Genomic DNA, 20,778 nt, shown 5'->3' on the forward strand with positions numbered 1-20,778 from the left:
CAACTTATCAGTCTTAGTGGGACACAATCCAGCCCATAGCACTCTCTTTGAGGCTTGCCCAGCATTCTACATAACTAAGTAGAAATATGTCTTTTAAGAAGTACGTAGTTGTGACCCATCAGAAAGTAATTTTTTCCTCCTAAAAAACTTATTTTTGGTTAGACATATTTATGGAGCACGGAGTTGACTATCAGTATTTGTGTACAGTATGTGATGATGAATATTATTAGCATGTTCATTACAAGTCATAATTATTCATTGTGTCCCTTACCCGATTACTCCCTAACCCCCCCACCGTTCCCCTTTCCCACCTCTAGTAACTATAAGTCTGTTGTCTCCTTCTGAAAGTACAATGCTTTATTGTAGTCTTTTTTTCTTTTCTTTTCTTTCTTTCTTCTTTCTTTCTTCTTTCTCTTTCTTTCTTTCTTCTTTCTTTTTCTTTCTCTCTCTTTCTCTCTCTCTCTCTCCCCCCCATCTTTCTTACTTTCTCTCTTTCTTTCTTAGCTCTCACTTATGAGTGAGGACATGTGGTATTTCTCTTTCTATGCCTGGCTTATTTCACTTAACATAATTTTTCTCCAAGCTCATCCATGTTGCTTCGAATGGCAGAATTTCATTCTTCTTTATGGCTGAGTAGTATTTCATTATAATCTTGAAAAGAAGTGGTTTTTTAAAGTTGTCTGCTTTTGAGTTGATCAGGGAGATGCTAGTTTGTTTAACTACATGAGCACATTTCAGAAAAATGTCGACAGGCATTTAAAGCTTTGTCATTTTCTATTAATGATCTTGTTACATATCTTCCCATCATAAAGCAACAGAATAAGCATGATTAAAAAATTATTTAAATTAACACCATGTGGAAATGTCAGTAGGAATCATTGTACATCATCTAAAGTCACATATATACATATGTATTTGTGTTTATGTATACACATACACTCACAAAATGCTAATATTTTCTACAGAGAAACTTCGAATTTTGGATTTGGAAATTGAGAAACAGTCACGTACATTTTTCAAGTTAAAAATTTAACCAAGCATTTATTGCATGAAGAATAATAGTTTGCTGCTATCAGCAGTTAATAATAGTGTTCTCTAAAATGTGACTTTGGCAGGTCACTTCTTAATTAAGAAAAAAACAGATAGAACATATTTATTATCTCTCCAGCGATTAATGTGCAAATAATCCTTAGCTTGAGTTTCCTGGGTGCCCTTTCTCCCTGAAGCCATCCATTAACCACCTGCACTAAAACGACCAGTTCTTATGTTTTCTTTCAATAGCAGGCCTTTTATAGTTAATATAAAAGATGACCATCTTCTTTGGCTCGTGACTTTATATAAATTAATATTTAAGTATTTTTCTATTGTAGAACTGTTTCCTGTCTAATCCAACTTAATGTCCACATAAAGCTGTAAGTTTCCTAAAGAAGAAAATACCTTAATCTTTGCGGTAGATTTGGGTCTTAACACTATTTTTTGCATAGTGCTGAAATTAAATGCAGAGTTTTTAATCGGTTTTCATACACATGTGCTGAAGGATTGAACTAGGATTTTAAAACTGGTAAAAATATTAGAATTCCTATCCCTGGCAAAACTATATTATAAAAGAAAAGAAGAAAAAAAAAAAAAAAAAAAAAAACACCAGGTATGGACATACACATAGTTAAGAGTGTTTCTGAGTGTAGTGTTTTATAGTTTTGCTTTCCATTTTTCTCTTGCCATTTTTCATCATTTTCACCAGGTTTATTGAGGTCTGACTACAGACCTTTCAGGTCTTGCCCTTTTTCGCATCTCCAGGCTTCCCTGGTCTCTGGCCCTCCAGGGCCCTGTGATTTTTGTCACCAGGCCTGTGCCTCTGAAACAGTAGATCAGTTAGAGATGAGAAAGCCTCCTGGGTAAAGGAGAACTTCGTGCACGGAACTGAGCAAGAAGATGAAAGTACGAGTATAGAACCCCCCAGGGATAAGAAATTAAGTGGTTTCCTATGCCATTTCTAAAGAAGTGTGCCCAGGTGTGCCAAATACACTTTCTTGAGTAATGCCTTTCCCAGAATTTTTTTTTTTAATTAAAAGTATGGATCTGATGCCAAAGCTACAACCCATAAATTAAATTTAAGCAAAGGAAACCAAGGAGGAGGGCTTAAATGTGCATTCCCAAGAGGTGAGGAAGGCAGGCAGGAGGAGTTATTTCTAAATCATGTCTCCATTTCCCGACCTGCCTCCCACCTTGCACTCGGAAAACACGTCCCAACAGCGAGGTTGCCTGTCTAATGAGCACGCTATGGCTATGTACCTGAGTTTGTGAAACAGAGCTAAGTAAATTTAAATAAAATTTAAATTTTAAAGAAAATTGCAAATTTTAAAATCATAAATTTACAGAAAATCAGAATACAAAATAAATAAATAGATCAATAAAAATCTAATGCAACATTTCTCCTGAATTCGAGTAGATGTAACTCCCTTTAGAATGGGCCTGGCTTGTCCACAGCCCCACATTTCACACTCCGCTTTGCTTCATAAAGTATCAAGACCTTCACATACTGTAGATTTACACATTTTTAAACTTTGGCTCCAACAAGCAAGGTGTGTCTGTTTTCCTTTAACAGCCTGGTAAGAAACCATTCCCTTTTCTCTTCCCCACTTCCTCACTTCCGTCCACCTTCCTCCCTTGCTAATTACTCTGGATCCAACGTCCAGGGAGCGCAAAGTGGCAGAGCTTGTGGGACTTCACAGTGCGCGTGCGTGTGCGTGAGTGCGTACGTCTCTGCGTGCGTGTGCGCATGCGTTCACATGTGCGCCCGGTAGGAGTGGGGACAGGGTAGGGAGGCAGGGGTCATAAACCGGTCCTTTTCAAAGGGTAATGGACTTCCACTTTTTAAAGTAAAATCTGCTATTTTATGATATTTGTGTTCCGTCTTCAGATAAGTGATTTTTTTCAAAGTGAGCCTGAAATTAGAGCACGCAGGCAGCGACAACCACCCACTCTCTTCCTGGACACTTTCAGTGCCAGGAAACCCATCACTGCGGGAGAGTTGGTTCTTTCACGGACAGCTGAGAGTGTTGGGAATTTCTCCGTCTTTACTGATTCGTTTACTCATATATTAATCATGTCTTCACTGAGCACCTACTACATGAAAGGTTCTGCTCCAGACATCTGGAATATACCAGTAACCAAAGAGACAGCAATCGCTGCCCTTACTTGTGTTCAGTCCTGGTGGGACTTTACTTATTTGTCTTAATTCTGGCTTTCAACACAAAACTAAATAGTTCCACTTCCTGTATTTGCGACAGCCCACCAATATTTGAAAATGACTACATTTCACCTCCTTCAGATTAAACAGTCTCTAAAACAGTTTTTCCAAGGCCCACTGAGTCAATCCCTCCTCTCGTCTGCCAGTGCCTGCTCACTGCGAGCTTCCACTGTCCTTGTGCATCCCGTGTGCTCTGAGAACACTGGCCTCTTGCCCCAGAACAGTGACAGGCTGGGAGTCCAGATGTGGGAGCTTCAATACCAGCTCCCTCATTTCCTCATTGTGTTTTCTTGGGCAAGTCACATGGCAGCTCTGTGCCTCAGTTTCCTCATCTCTAAAATGAGGATAATAATGCTACCTACCTCAAAAAATTGCTATGAGGATTAAGTGAGTTAATATAAATAAGGCATTTACAGTAGTTCCTGGCCCAAAGTATGTGCTCAGGAAATGCCTGCTATTATTCTCACTGTTGTGAGAATTCATTTCAGATATTACCTTTCTATTCATGCAGCCTCGCTGCTTTAGGACCCACATCATACTGCTGGCTTGCTGATGCTATCACAATTGACAGCAATCTGCTTTGGCTATAAATTCCTCTCAACTCATAGCAAAGAGCCTGAGACAAAGTAGATGCTTGGTGAATGCCTGCTAATTTCATAATTTTAATGCAAGTTAAATATCTTAGCTTTTGAAAACACGCTTAAACAGAACCTGGGAAAGATTTCTTTTCTTATTTTCCTTTGTAACATGCTCTTTTCGAGTGGTTTATTATAGAATTTTCGTTATCGATGTGCTCTTAAGGATTTGTTAAGGAAATTATTATGAACTGCCATTCATTTTAAGCCTTAATAAATAAAAATGGTGGAAAGACACCACTTTCTTGTAATAAAGCATGCAGAAACTTTGAGTTTTCAATATACACATACCTGATCACAACTAAACTCTAAATTCAAGACTAAATTCTGCATTATCTTTCAAGGAACTTTCACACTGATTTCCAGAACTTTAGGTTTTGTTTTTATTTTTTGCTTTCTTTTTATAACCTCTAGCTTAAGTGGTTTTCCTCTCTGGTTCAAAGTGTCAGTCTACTTTGATGAGTATGCATCTCTGAATGCCTTCTCCTTCCTGCTTCCTACCTGCTGCTCAGGTGGTTCTGTAGGGAAGGGCACTAGTCAATAAAAAAGATTCAATCACTCCCATTTCCTCCCAGAACCAGCTGGAAGACAACTGTCTGGAAGAGAAACTTAGAAGGAAGCAGAAATCAGACGTCTACACCTTCCTTACATGGAAGTAGCCTTAAAGTATTTATCAGTATTATTTCCAACTAACTCCCCATTAGGCAAAAGTCTCTGAATAGTTCTAGTTATGAACAAGCAGAGTAAGTAATATACCTGCTCTGAAATGCTCCTTCTTAAACATATGAGCCTGAACTCTGGAGAATGTATGGATCAGACCTTGTCATGTGCAGTTATTTTCTTAAATTCACCCACTGTCCTGCTCATTTTCTTGACTTAATACATTTAGAGAAATGCTTCCTGGCCTGAAAACGAATGTGTGCAAAAGAATTGAAAATGCTTTTTTTTTTCATGCAAACTGTCTAGTTTACTGCTCTACTCTTTCTCTTAAGAAAACTAATAAAACTGCACATCTGCTGTAATTCTTGTTTTCATGGTCACTTCGATATAGCTGATTGCAATATAGCTTTCACTGAAAAGCTTTTGATATTGACTTTTATTACATAATAATGCACTTTAATTTCAACAGATGCCCTTAATTCTTTAACATCATGCTTTTTGTCATGCTAATTCTATGTTTCAGATAATGCAATGACAGCTGGAGAGCAAATTAATATGGTCTACCATAAGTCTGGCTGGCTGTAAAAATTCTGTGAATGAGTCAAATAGTAGTTCTTTTTCAGATTCCTGAAATTTAGGGAATCTCATTTCTAGTTTCTGAAAGGAAAAGTGAATCATACTTTGTAGTGACTTAGCTTACATACAATAAGTATGTTAAATTTATGTATTAAATCTAACATATATTACTCCAAGCCTTAGACATGTTTTTCTATATCCTTACTGATTTCCAGTCTATTTATTGTATAACTTTTTCTAGAATAGAGTTGAAATTTATGACTATAGTCTTACATCTTTCTATTTCTCTTCAAAGTTCTATCAGTTTTGCTTAATGTATTTGAAGTTCTGTCAGTAGATGCATAAAAATCTAGGACTGGTATGCACTCTTGGCTAATTGACTCCTTTATCAGTACAAAATGATACCCTTTTATCCACCATAATATTATTTGCTCTGAAATCTATTTTTTCCTTTATTAATATAGTTTGATTATTATTGTCATGGTATATTGTTTCCTATCCTTCAAAATGTACAATTTCACAAGTTCTCATATATGAGCATATATACGCATATATATCCATGAAACCATCACTATACTCAAGATTATGAATATGTCCATCACCCCCAAAATTTTCTTGAGCCACTTTATCCCCTCACTAATCTCCAGTCACAGATCTTGTTTTTGTTATTATATTTTAGTTTACATTTTATAGACTATTGTATAAATGGAACTATACAGTAGGTGTGATTTTATTCAGCATAATTATTTTTTAATTCACCTATTTTGTTGCATCTAAGTTTATTCATTTTTTTTTTTTTTTTTTTTTGCTGAGTAGTATTCCAATGTATGGATATTCCACTGTTTCTTTATCCACTCACTTGTTGAATGGACAATTGAGTTGTTTCCAGCTTTTGGCTACTACAAATACAGCTGCTATGAACATTCATGGACATGATTTAATATGGACATATGCTTTTTCTTCTATTGGGTAAACACCTAGGAGCAAAATGGCCAGATAATGTGGTAGGTCCATGTTGAACTTTTTAGGAATCTGCCAACAGTTTTCCAAAGAGACTGGAGGATCTTACCTTCCCAATCATCAGTATATGAGAGTTCTAGTTTATCCGTATCCTTGCCAACAACAGACATGGTCATTCTTTTTTAATTTTGGTTTTATAGTTTTCATCAATTTGAAAGTTTTCCAGTCATTATTTCTCCAAATATTTTTTTCTTTCTTGTCCTTTTGATTCTATTCTCTGGAGACTCCAGTTAAACATATATCCAGTTGCTTGAAGTTATCCCACAACTCACAGAGGCTCTGTTAATTTTTTTAAAATTCTCTTTCTCTCTGGGTTTTATTTGGAATAATTTCTATTGCTATATCTTCAAGTTCTCCACTCTTTTTCTAAAATTCCTCATCTGCCATTCATCTCATCCAATCATCCAATGTATTTTTTCATTTCACGAGTTGTAGCTTTCATCCATAGCAACTCATTTTGGGCCTTCTTTATATCTTTTAAGTCTGTGCTTAACCTTTGAATATGTGGAATACAGTTATAATGACTATTTGAATGTCCTTCTCTAATATTCTAACATTCAGGTCAGTTCTAGGTCGGTTTTGATTTATTATGTTTTTCTCCTTGTTATGGGTCATATCTCCCTGCTTCTCTGCATGCCAGTTAATTTTTTACTGGATTCCAAATAGTTTGAATTTCACCTTTTTGAGTGCTGAATATTTTTGTATTTCTCTAAATATTTTTTAGCTTGTTCTGGGATGCAGTATGCTCCTTTTAGATATTGCTTTCAAAATTTGTTTGGTGAGACAGAACTGGTGTTCAATTAATGCTAACCTGTCCCCATTACTGAGGTAAGACCCTCACTTGTCTGCTCAGTGCCCCATGAATTATGAGTTTTTCAAGTCTTACTGCTGGGAACAGGCACTATTTCCAGGTCTGTGTGTGTCTGAGGCACTGTTACCTCTAATCCTCTCAAGTAGATCTTTGCCCAGCCTGTGTAGTTTCCTCACATACAATTGCTGGTTAATACTCAGCTGAATACTTGAGGGGACGCTCTGCAGGTGTTGGAAGGTCTCTTCTCTTCAGTACTCTGCAAACCATCTGCCTTGGTCTCCCTGGATTCTCAACTCCAACTCCTCGGTTTAGAGAGTCCACTGGGCTCCTCCTGGATGTCCCCTCCCTTCACCAAGCCCTGGAATCTCTCTCCAGGCTCTAGACTTGGGCAAGGGGAAGATTCACCTCATCTGCTTCCCCATCTGTCAGGGGCCACTGTCCTTCATTCCCGATGTCCTGTGTCTTGCAACATTCTATTTGTCAGGTTTTTGCTGTTGCATGTAAGAGGATAACTCTGGTCCCTATTTCCCCATCATGGTTGAAAGTAGAAGTCACGTAGGTTTTTATAGAAAGTCTGCATAATTACTAAGCTCTCTAGATTGTGGCTTATGGCTTATATCACATTTACATTCTTTTCTTGTTATACTTTCAGCATTGAAATTTGTTTATCATGTTATTTGACTATAAAATATTAGCAAAAGTTAATAATGCTCTTAGGCTTTTGTTTCTTAAGCCATTTGGTTATATTTGATTAGCCTCAAACTTTAAGAAGAACATAGAGACATGATTAATATTGATAATACACAATTATATTTTGTATTACAGTAAGTATAAAATGTCTTTTGTATTGAGCAGCATGGAGTTAAAGTATTGTCTATTAAAATTAAAGGATGTGATTTTAGCCACAAAATAAAACTTTTCCCCTATTCTTTGCTATCTGGATTTTTACACATGCACTTGCACACATGTATGTGTGTGTATTGTTAACAAAGTATCATGATTTAAACATAGAACTTGTAGGGATTTCACAATGGCACAGTTTCCTTTCAGGATCAGTCATTGCAAAGGAGGTCTCCAGCAGTTATTGCCACAGTACTTTAATAATAAAATCTTAATACAAAATCCTGTAATGAAAAAAGTCAAAAGAAGGTTGTCATTAAAATATTTAGAGACTGGCTGAGTAAGCATGGTATGAGAAGTACTTAGTAATATGTACTGATTGCAAAAATATTGCTAAAAATTTGTACACTACTTTGAGATTCTTATCAGAAAATGGTATTAGGGGCACAAATATCAAAATTTATACCTGGAGTTAAAACAAATAGTGTTTTGATAGCAATTAAATCAAAGTGTCTCAGATTCCACTCTTTCCATGACAATAGCATTTTAAAATTTGAGTAAAGTGCCTAGCTATATGCTTAGCAATCTAGGAAATATTTATTCTCTCAGTTAGCTGGCAGCATAGCTTTTCCGAATATTCATGCTAATATACGAAGAATACATAGAATTTCCTCTAAGTAATCTTAAGTGTCTTTCAGTATTTGGTGTCACTGACGTATTAACAAGGAATCTGAAGATGAGCAATGTGCTCATATCTATAAATGCTGTCGTGCCACACTGAGCAAATCATCAGCGCAATGAACGAGACAGAACTCACCACTTCTTTGCATACACTCATGTGTCCTGGCAAGTAGCAAATGAAATCATTCCCAAATGAGGACTCCCTGGCACAGGATATAATCAGGAAGGCTTTCTCTAGATGTGATAATGGTAATGGATTGACTTGGACCCCAAATGTTGTCACTAAAGACATATTTTTCTTTCTTAAATATACACAGGAACTTTGTGTATTCCCATTCTTTGCAATTACATAATTAATATTTATGATTTAACTTTTAAAATATGTAATTAAAATGTAGAATGAGTAAATTAGTGGGCTGAAGCACATAATGCTTTATTATACAATTATTCATCTTTGCAAGTGACAGATAAATAAGGTGGAACGATAGATCCAATATTTTGGCACTTTATTGTCCAATTCTGGATTATGTTGAGGCCATAGGTGCTCTAATATGTCTCTAATCTATGAGGATCTTCCATTAGAAGATCTCATTAGAAAATAGTATTGGAAAAGGGTATTTTTCTAACCAAACTCCAAAGATTTCCTTCCTTTTCGAGCTTGTAGACACAGGATATGCGAAGAGCTGGTGAGGTTTATCCCTGTACTAGGAATCCTGAGATACCACCGTTAGATCTGCTGCTTGGAACTAAGGGTCAAATATTAAGCAGGATTCTTACTGTCTACCTTCTCTTTAATGATCACAAACATTTTCCCCAAGAAGGCACTTTACACACAGTTATTCTCTTAATAAACCTCCTAAAAAGAATTTTTTGGCCATGATAGTTTTGGGGAAAAAAAAGAGTTTAAAAAGTATTGATATTTCCACTTCAAAACACACATTTGTCTTTACCTCAAGCATGTTCTTCTCCAACTCTCAAACAAAACACAAAAAAATGCATTTTACCTTGAAAGCCATGTAAGGCTTAGATACAAATTTTTTAAAAAGCAAATAGAAAGTGAATTCAGTTTAATAAATATTTGTCAAGCATCTGCTCTGTGCAAAACATAGTAATAGGCTACTTTAAGTAATACATGATGCAAATTATCAAGGGATTTATAATTATTTTCAGGATGGAGACATTAAACCCACTAATTACCGCATGGCTAACTGACATATTACAGGTTCTCTTCTTCTTTTAATAGACAGCAAGCTCTTTGAGGACAAGAGCTGATTTTTATGCAAGGTTCTAATACTAGTGCCTACAGACTTAGAGTTCGGATAGGCAGAGAAGTGGAGGAGGCTATGCTAGGCTGTGGAAGCAGTGGGTAAACTTTAAGACATAAAAGGCATTGGGTAGGGATGGGGGCTTGGGCAGTCACTGAAATGGACAAGGTTCCCAGAAGGGTGGGGCTCTAGAGGAAGCATGCATGGAGGACATTGAGTGTCACCTTAAGGAACAAGCAGAAAGAGATAGCCAAACTTCACATGCCTTGAGTTTTATTTATGGTTTTTCTTAGTGTCCCTATCCTACCCCTTTTTTCTCAGCCCTTTGGAAGAGTTCCTGGACACAGTTTATTTTTATGGCTGGATTATATGATAATTTATAGCTTTGGGAAAATTATTCACAATACTATTTTCTGCTGCTAGGAGTGCCAAAATCTAATTAGATCTGCCACATTTTTTCACAAAAATATATATTCCAAAAGTTGTTTTACCCTGTAAAAAAAGTGTGATTTTCCATAGCTAATAGAAGAGTAACATTTAAGAACCTACACTGATAACCAATTAGTACTGAGATTTATGTGTACATAAACATAGTATCTTGATGTAGATACATTAATGTATTTGCTATATAAAACATGTCATATTGTACATTTTTCAATTTAAATACGATTCAAAATCTATACATCATTTGACTGGTTATCATGATTTCTCTTTTGTCAGTCTACAGATTACATGAAAACAACTCCCGACAGTGATTGATTTAATTGAAGCTACTTCTGAAAGTGTGATTGTTTCCATTTAAAATGTTGGATATTTTTTCTCCTTTATGTGAAGTCAGTTGAACTCATTTGCATTTCTTTCAGTTCTGGGTGTTGAGGGTAATGTATTATGAAACATCTTTTTTTTCTAGGTATGAATGCACATTAACTTTTATTATTTCAATTTTAATTAATATCAGAGAGCATAGTTGGTACAGGTTTTCATGGAAGAAGTAACCTGAAAACCTTTTTAATAAACTGATCAGGCATAATAAATAGAAAATAAAAGACAAAACTGAAGAAAAAAGGGAATTAAGACAGACAAAGAGGAGAGACTAAGTTTTCATGTTTTCTTAAGCAGTGTAGATATTCTGAATACATAAGTGATTTGGAAGAGATTGAAGAACTCTAACAATTTTATGAGCTGAAAAGTTATTTTTCATTTTTTACATAGCTAGCTAAAATATAGGTGTAGAACTTCAGATATTTATTAATATTTCAATTATTACTTGGGAACCTGAGTTGCAGGAGTTTGGGATATATCAGTATTGAACACAAAAATCTTTGCTCCTATAGAGCTTATATCTATCATTTACTAAAAAAAATCATGCAAGCCTTCTTATCCCAACAATTTAATGAAAAAAATGAGCTTGTGCCTCAATATGTTTGCTTGTTTGTTTCACACATGTAATATTTTCATTGTTTTATATCTCAAGGCATCATATTCATTTAGGGTGTGGTTTTATTGTTCTTATAGTACATATATCAGATTTCTTTCATTTTCAAACTCTTTTCGTTGACTTCACGTTAGATATGAATAAGTCAGTATGTGTTTTTGTTACTTGTTTCTGTATTTTTTTAATCACGTGATCCATGTAGGAGAAAATAAGTCATTAAGGCTACTTTCTTGGTGTTTGTTTTTGCTTGATTGTTAGTATTACCTTCTATCCCTATTACCTCTGTGGAGAATTTTTTCCCCCTAAACTATCCTCACTTCAGTTAAATTAGATAATAGAACGTACGTCTACCTAACTAGGAACAAATAAACTTCAACGCATTGCAAAGTACTCATGAGGGACAAATGACTGAGAGCCAGGGTCACTGTGTCAGCCTCTCAGAATTAGAGGAGGCCCCCACCTGTCTCATGTACTTTAAAGACCTGATGTGACATGTGACATGTGACCAACTGAATTCAATTTGTGTGTCAAATAATTAACAAAGCTTAACTTCTTTCTCATTTGGGGGGATAATAAATAAACAGGAAGTGCTAATATTGGGTCTCCATCCACTGCAACACAGTCCCCGTGCTCTTCTTGGACGCCACTGTTCAGAGGCCTGTGCTGGTATTGCAGCTGCTGGGGCCAGGGCCGGGTCCTGCCCATTCTGGAAGTTGTGTGAAATCTTCTGTCCCATCTGGCAACTTTTTTTTTTTCTCACAGCGTCATGAAATAGCACATGTAAGTGTGTTGTCCAGCATGTATTAGAGTGAAGTTGAGATTTACCGTAGAGTGAGGAAACAGAACTTCAAATCTTCATGTGCACAGGAGATCTGGGAACTTAGTTATAACTTTGCCGGATGGCACATAACTGATGTTTCTTTTTCTTTCTTTCTTTCTTCTTTGCTATGATTATTTGGTTGTATACTTTTGGCCTTGGAGGAAAGGTTTTGTTTTGCTATACTTTAATTATTTGGAAGAGCGACCTTAAGCTATAAATCAATGGCTGGCTTTATAAGTAATAAAGGAGCATAGCAAAGATTTTGTGGGCATGTGACTTTGCACAAAAATAGAGTAATATATGGAATCCTTGAAAATTTAGGGTGACCATTAATTAGTATACAGCAGTAATATACGTTTCAAATTATTTGCATATAGCTGTGCAATATTTTTGTAAGTATCAAATGTTATTTTTACTCATTCATTGTCAAAGGCATTAATAAATTTATTAAAATCTCTGCATTTTCATTATGAAATTAGCATTACAAAATTTTGCAAATAATAAAATGTTGAAAAATAAATATTCCAATTACCATCAAAATACAGTTATACAGTATTTAACATTTTGGTGTATTTTCTCTGGTGATTTTTTCTCTCTGTGGGTAGTATTTTTTACCTAGCCAGGCTCATTTGGTATGCACTCATGTTATTACACAGTTTTATAATGCTTAGGATTTATTTCTAAGTTAGAGGTCTGGAAAGTACAATTACGTGTCCTGGGTTATGGGCACTTTCAAGGCTTTATTGTAATCGCCATTTTGGCTTTTCATGTTGTTGTTCCATTTTCCACTCTGACCAATAATATATAAAATTAATGGATATCTTACTACCCACTTCTCAGTATTCATTAAACAAATATTTAATAATGCACAGCTCCCTACTTAGCTAGAGCCTGGCGATGTAATGGTGAACAATATCCCACATTTCAACTTTCTTCATGAAACTCACAGTCCAGTTGATGAGACAGACATTAACCATATAATTGCGCAAATGAATGTGGAATTACAGCCATGAATTAAAAAGCAAAATATTAACATCTGTTTAGCCTTTTAAATGGAACTTACTGACTTTGCTGTGTTGGTATGGGTTTCAGGGGTAAGGATTTATTGTGAATGTGGACAATGGCAAAGCGGGTGGATCTTAGAAGAGGTTTTCAGAAACTTTCATTCTTTCTCATCTTTGTGCTATTGCTTTACATCACAGATTCTGCCCTGAGTGCGCGGGATTTGGGTTTAGACACAGCTGTGGTTAATGCTCGAAATACGAGTTTTTGTTAAACCAACCTTTTAAAACAAGTTGGTTTGCATTTTTTAAAAAGTTTTTAAAGTGTTTTAGCTCAATTGTTCAATTTATAGAGGCTGCATAGTGTAGCAGTGGAGTGGGAAGGATTCAGAGCTGAGTGCTCATATTCAATCTCCAGCTTTGTACTTAGTAGTTATATGCTCTTCATCAAATTACTTAATTGTTCTGTGTCTTGATTTTCTCATCTTCAAAGTGGGCTTCCTGTTAAGTAAGATCATGGTGAGGATCCAATGAGTTAATCATGAAATGCGCTTAGAACAGTGGTTGGCACCAAAGAAAAACACAATCTGCATTTTTATGATTTCTAAAAAATACAAATACAAAATATTGTGAAACTAGATAAATCAACATCAATTTGGTTTTATTTCCTTTAAATTAAAGGAGAGCTCAAAAACATAATTTCATGTGTTCTTTGTACTCTCTTATCAGAAATAAGGCACAGTCCAAAAGAGCCCTCTTTGTGGGAGGGAGCTTGGGACTAGGTGTGGTGTCTTCTTACTGCCCAGCTTGATGGAGTTAATTCAACTCCTGACGATGTAGTAGCTAAAATATAGGATTATTTAAAAATAAGTCATGTTAGAACATAAAGGTTTTACAGAAAATTGTCAATCTTTAAAATTATCTGTTTTCCTGACAATCAAGAAAATTCTCCATCAGTTAAAAAAAAAATCCTTTTGTTCTCTTCTTTTCCATGCTACTTATTTTTCATGAAGGGCATACATAAAATACAGCAAAACTAAGAAAAGAAGTCTTCAGTACTTAGAGGATTAATAGCCCAGTCAAGTTATACTGGGTGATGGGCTGGCTAAGGCACAATGGTAATTCTTTTTCACTAATTCACATCTTAGAATTATGTGATTTAGGAAGTTATATAATACAGAATATGTGACATGTCTAACACAATCCCAGCAATCACTTAGTTCAAGATTCTATTCTTTTAAAAGCATCAATATTCTAATATGTTTAGTTAAACTGGTGTTGTGACGCTGTGCTATTTGTGTATTATTTTCCAGAAGATTTTTTTCCAATATCATAACATCTATGAGCAAATCTATGTACAATGGAGTCATTTTTTAAATTATTAGTTATACAATCTGTGCATAGAAACAGATATTGGCATTCTTTTTAATTTCTTGAGGACTAATCAAAAGCCCAAGGATAATCTGTTTTTGAACAGCTTTCTTTTTTTGCAAGTGTATTTTTTGTACTCACCTGTTTGCAAGTCCACAGTTTTTCTATTGATTCCAAGGTGCTGGGTTTCATCGTTCAGTAACATCCTACTGTTTTGACAGCAGGATAGCATTTGCATGTCCCATTTAGCTATTGTAGAGAGACGCCAGTTGCCATGGTGAGGATTATGATGTCCCCCATCAAATCTTGCTCTGAGATAGGGATGGCCTTTGAGAAACTACATGCAAATATTTATTTTCAGAGCTACAACTGGCTCTTTGTGAAGCAATGGGTTACTAGAGTGGTTGCATTTTCAAAGAATCATCAAATGAGAAGCCTGTTATCACACGGTTTCTCTTTGAGTTTTAATAAACTTCCACTGCCCTCTACCTCAATGCCTGCTGACCAAGAATCAGATTCTATATTGTGTAATTTGGCGTCATTGTTAGTTATATAAATTAAGAGTTTTATTTGTTTAGTTTATCCAATTTGTCCAGATGATTGCCTCAGAGCTGACCTCACTGGGTAGGTTTATTATGCTTCACCTGAGTTCAGAAGTAGAGTTTTCCATTTTCCTGCAGATCACGTCTAAGCATCTGTTGCTTCTTTTGTGCATGTTAGGGTGACCCTTTAGACATCAAGGGGAAGTTCTTCAAATCAGGGCTTTTCCTAAGAATGTTTGTCAAATGTTAGTATGATCTTTTTAAAACAATACAGGTTTTTTTTCACATTTTGGGTTACTTGTTAAGTAAAAGGAAAACTCCATTAAAAAGCCTTTGATAAAATTTCTTAGAGTCATAAGTTTGCAAAACTCTTGTACTGCCATCCTGAATGATAATCTGAGCTTTCACTAGTTTATTGTTTAAACTAATGTAATAATAGCTTAATGGTTTTAACTAATAATTTAAATACACATACATTAGTTTTGTAAATTGGCCTGCTTCTGCAGCTTACTACAGCGTTTTCTTTACCTTCTCTGATTACTATACTCCATGTTTGATAAAACACAAAGGAATCTGGAGGACATAACATGAAATGTGCTACTTCTGTAAAATGTCCTCTTACTTTTGAAAAAGAAAGAGAAAAGAAACTTTATTATGATGCATTGTGAGGCTTACGATAACTATGTTTGTCTTTCAGATCCCCAGCTCAAGGGCATAGTGACCAGGTTATATTGCAGGCAAGGCTACTACTTGCAAATGCACCCTGATGGAGCTCTTGATGGAACGAAGGATGACAGCACTAATTCTAGTAAGTGACAACCTCTGGCTACCAGTTAACACAGTTGGTAGAAGATGCACTGCTACTTAAATGACTTCTTAAGATACATTTGCAAATATTTGGTTATGTCGGTTCATTTTTACAATGTTACACACTAGAATGCCATTTATAATTTTACTGAAACCAGTGGATTAAAATCCTAATGGAGTAACAAGAACCTGTGAATCTAAGATAATTATGTTAATATTTTTATTTTTTTCAAATAATTGTCATACTCTGAAAACTACTATTATTTTTAATCTTATTGTCATTAAAGTCAAATAAGCACAGTAGTGTATTAAGATAAAAACTGACTACATGCTTCTTCTGGATGTATTATTTTATCAGGCCCATAGCTTCTTGATGCTACCTGTGGAAATTCAAGGTCTACAAAAATTAGTTGATCAAGTAATAGAAATACAATTTTTCAAATTCTTTGATTTAACAAGAAAAGATATCTTTCTTATAGAAAGGACATGAAGGCTGTGTACATCTAAATACATTGTACAAAATGTTTAACTACTTTATAGAATTGGGTCTGTGATCATTTTTTTTTTAAATTAAAAAACCACACACTTCCATTGTATTAATATCTTTTTTTTTCTTTCTTTCTTTTTTTTTTTTAACTAATTCTTTACATATAAATTTTATTTATATTCTTTGTCTGGTGTTCCTCCCTACTCAACTGTCTGTGTTTTCCTTTCCCATTTTCTGGCATCTGATTCCTTTAAACTTAGCATATAAGTTCTGAAATAGACACACTTTTTATTGCTCGGGAGAGTTAGTGAAAAGCAAAAACTGCTTTTATTGGAAATATTTAATCACAGGAGATATTACTAGTAAATCTGCAATAGATAGGAATCTTTTTCTTCATTTATCTTTTATTCTTCACATATAGCAGAACATCACTGCATGAAAAGATGAGAGGATTTAAATGTACATAGTCAAACTATAGACATTTTCTGTTTTTAATTCTAGTAATGAAATTATCAGTAACACTGATTCTGAGAGTAGCTGATGATATAAAGCAGGTTATGTTTACATTTGGTGTTGTTATGTGAAATATCAGTATTTTTTCAACCATTGTGTTTACTTTTTAGATTTGGGGCATTGCTTCACTTTTTATTTTTTCTTCAACTTCTCTTTAGTTTTTCCTTATTTATCTACATGTTCCTCCTTTTCAATTTCTAATATTTTTCTCTCTCTGTATCTGTTTTATCTATTTTATTTTTGCAATTTTCCCATCACATTTGTTCATTTGTTTGTTTTTACTTCATTTTCTCTTCTGATTTAGTAAAAGAGGAGGTAAAACAATGCAGGTACAGGGAAGAAAGAGGAGGCATTTTTATTCACAAGACCTATACCAAACATTGTTTACGTGTTAGGACTTTGTTTTGTGGTTGGGCCTTTTTAAATGAACAAAAAATAGAAAGTACTTGACCATCTTTGACCCACAAAAGATGTTAATTTCTTATGATTCTAGCTAATATATCTCTATTTTTGTATATCTGCTCATTTACTTTTTCCATCTTCTATCTCACATTTCTCTCTTATATCTTACAGCTGTTGGGGTCATGTATTTTAGAGATTCATAAGCTCTGATGTCTTCAATGTCCTTTGGTTTTCTTTAGCCAGAGTCTAATAGAGTATGGGAACTAGTTTTCCATAATTCTGATCACTATACTAGCTATGACACTGATTTATCAGAGTACAGACCAATGTCACTCATGTTATGACCAAAGTGTTCAAGAAGGAAATAAACTATAGCTATATGAAAATGCTGCTGTATTGGACTGCTTGGAAAAAATCGTTTCTTCAAATGAAAGTTTTATGAAATTTTTCCCTAGCTTTTTGTTTTTTTTTTTTTGTTTGTTGTAATGCCAGACAAATTGGTTCCCTTTAGCGATGGGAATCAATATCCCTTTGAGAAGTGTCATGTAGACAATGTTTTTTTATAATCATACTGCTTCAGAATTGATTAAGCATCATAATATTTTCTAAATCACAAAGGTGCAGATACAGACATTGTATGCATACATACTTACACGCAATTAGGTCTGGTGATCCGAATAGTATTAAACGCTAAACTGGAAAGCTGAGATACTAAAGGATACTTGGCTTTCTGTTCTTCAAATATATGGGGCTTTTTCCTTCTGTTGTATACCTTCACCACAAGAAGCAAGAAACTCTGGGTGACTCTTGAAATCCCCGCCCTCGACGGCTCTAAATGCTGGTGAGAAACAGCCTGAGAAGGAAGCGGGAACAGGAGCTCCTGCATAAAAACAAATCAGAACCAGATCATAGTGCCCACGCTTGATACTTAAATTCTTTTGCAAAGATCTGGCCCACAGCCTCTTTTCTTATACATAGTATTTCATTTTATGTGTGCTGTAAGCCAGTTAGGTTAGTTTTGTCACCATTTCAACATTTACAGAAACATAAAAAATAAAAGAGGTTGAGATAAAGGTTCTCTGCTCAAAAAGCTACACACATTGTATGAATATAAAGTCTAATAAAAATTGGATGGATTATGGTAGATTTATAAAAGCAATAGGAATCACCAATTAACTCCACTTTTGTGTACTATAACCTTTTCAAATTGCAAAACACTTTTTTAGGATGAATTTGAATATATTTTCTCCTCTCTGGTTCATTACTGTAGCCTTATGAATCTTAGGGAAAATGGAAGCACTGAGAAGAATTATTTAAAAATGAGGGTACACTTTAGAAATGCTGACAAGTCCTAGAGTACAGTCCTTGTGGATTTTGGAGGGGGGTGATGTAATAATTCACGAATATGTTTCTATTTTTTGTTAATTTCCTGAACAAAATCCAATAATTAGTCATTCATAACTAAAAATTCATGAGAAATAACCTAAATCTCCCCCAGCTATCACCCTAAAGGCCAGCAAATGACAACTCAAGACTTGAACCTTCAAATTTTTATGATTTTAGTTCAACACATTTCCCACTACTAAATATGAGATTATTTAGAAGAGCAAAAGTCAGAACCATCATGCTAATCTGCCTTAGTCAAAAATTTTAGATGAGTTGAAAAGAGAAAAAAGGCCCACTGGCAGGCAAACCTTGAAGCCCCTGATTTTCCAAGGTTTCCAGCCCAAGAACTAGATATCACTAGGAAGGAAAAATGGCAAGAAATTCATTGTTGATGGGTACATGGTCCTAGCAGAGAAATTACTGTAGCAACCTGACTGCTTACCATTGGCTACTTTGTGCCCTGAAAAGATTTTTCACAAAAGGAAGTGAGCCCCTGCAGAGCTTCATCTCCACGCTCATTTTAAAATTCTACTAAATGTTGCATTACCATGAACTCCAGTATTTTTTTAGGGATTGGTTTTTCTTTCCCCTCAGTTTGCTCTTGGGGATGACATAGATTTTTTCCTGTGCTTTTAAACTTCATCATTTCCATTATCAGGCTTAATAGATACTACAAGCAAAATAGGACTAAATAGATATCAATATGCTAATAATTATAGCAATGTTAAAACTCAAAAAAAAAAATCCTCTCACCTTAGAAATTCTCAACCTGTTAACTTGATGTGTAAAAATTGTCAGTTACACAGTGGCTACCACCCCACAGGCTTTGAAATGGTGGTTCTCACCTTGACTGTATGTTAGAGTCATTTGAGGACCTTTAAAAAAATTCCTTATGCCCTAAACCCACTTCCAGAGATTCTAATTGGATTGGCCTGAAGTCGAGCATGGCCATTCTAATTTGTAAATCCAACTAGTTTTAATGTGCAGACAGAGTTGAAAATTACTGTTATTGGGGAAGTAGTTTATTCCACAGAATAAGCAAAGTCTCACGAACATCTCCGTTATTCTAACTCCTCTAGGCCTTTTGACATTGCTTTGTAATTACGTAAAATACAAAGAAAATGGAAAACTGTAGTGATGTCTCAAGTAATGTGGGTATCTGTGGTTTTAACTAGAACCACAGATCCATCATGGTCTGCTCTGAATGGCTTTCCATGTTACAGTGGTTATATGAATTTACGCTCTATTTATCATTCTGTAAATTATAACTTACATTTTATAATTCAGGTCCCAACAAAAATCCTGGGGAAAAGACTAGCAGGATTTTTAGTATGGTAATTTTAGACTATCTTCTAGAATTTTTCTATTTCCCATACCGCATTATTTTGGTGAGTTGATAATCCATTTCCCTTCTAAAATTATATTATCTGGCCTATATAAAATATATGGCACCTACAGATATGCTTAGAAGTGTATAAAGGATAGAATAGTTAGGCTTGACTTGGTTAGGTGGGAATAATTTGCATGGATGGGCATATTATTATTTTTTCCCTCCAAAAGTTTGCACATAAATCAGGAATAATCGTCCTGTGGGGCCCATCCTTTTAAACTAAAAGGGAGATGGAACAGTTCAGGTATTCTAGACAAGAGTGAATATGACCTTCTCCCACAAGGAAGGAATATTAAGAGTTTCTATGACAGAGGTACTTCAAATTCACACCCATGTTTAATAATAGAAATGAACAATTATACATCTCATTCTTCCAATAGGATATTATAATCCCCCAGAATCCTGCAGAAGAAAGTCCAATGTTAGTTTGCATAGTTAAAGCTAACATCCAACTAACCACACTCATACCCCTAAGTATTCTTGTAGTGGTAATTATTCATGGCCATGGGATGCTATTTTTCTTTCATTATCTGTGTAGTACAGACATCTTGAGAACAGTAACATGTAATAATTGGAAGAGAGGGTGTAACTTTCTACACCCTATTATGAGAAAACTTGTCCCTGAGAATTAAATAGAACACAATTTATAAAGTCCATTTTTAGTTACATACTGAGTAGACTTTCAGAATGAAGTCAAAATTGCCTGTATTTTTCAAATGACTAGTCTTTTATGGAATACAGTTGAGAGCTTGAAGTTATTTTACTTATACATTTACTTCAACTCCAACATTTTAGTGTTTTCAACGTCTGTTTTGGCCTGCACCTATTGCTTAGAATTAGACTTGAATTAAGAAGGCATTGAGTGGGAGCAGATAACTTCACTGTG

At 35.0% G+C, this 20,778-nt stretch overlaps 1 protein-coding gene across 3 annotated transcripts in view; it reads left to right on the forward strand.

Annotated features, from left to right (window-relative positions):
• Positions 1-20,778, forward strand: part of FGF14 (fibroblast growth factor 14) — a 652,329-nt gene that overhangs the window by 481,652 nt on the left and 149,899 nt on the right. For 2 of the 3 annotated variants that reach the window (XM_063102786.1, XM_063102787.1), the window contains exon 2: positions 15,605-15,715. The exons of the other annotated variant lie outside the window; for it this stretch is intronic. In XM_063102786.1, coding sequence (XP_062958856.1) covers positions 15,605-15,715 — 111 coding nt within the window. The remainder of the gene's footprint in view (positions 1-15,604; positions 15,716-20,778) is intronic. 3 annotated transcript variants of the gene reach the window in all.

Source organism: Cynocephalus volans, chromosome 7 (genome assembly GCF_027409185.1).
Source record: "Cynocephalus volans isolate mCynVol1 chromosome 7, mCynVol1.pri, whole genome shotgun sequence".
NCBI lineage: Eukaryota > Metazoa > Chordata > Mammalia > Dermoptera > Cynocephalidae > Cynocephalus > Cynocephalus volans.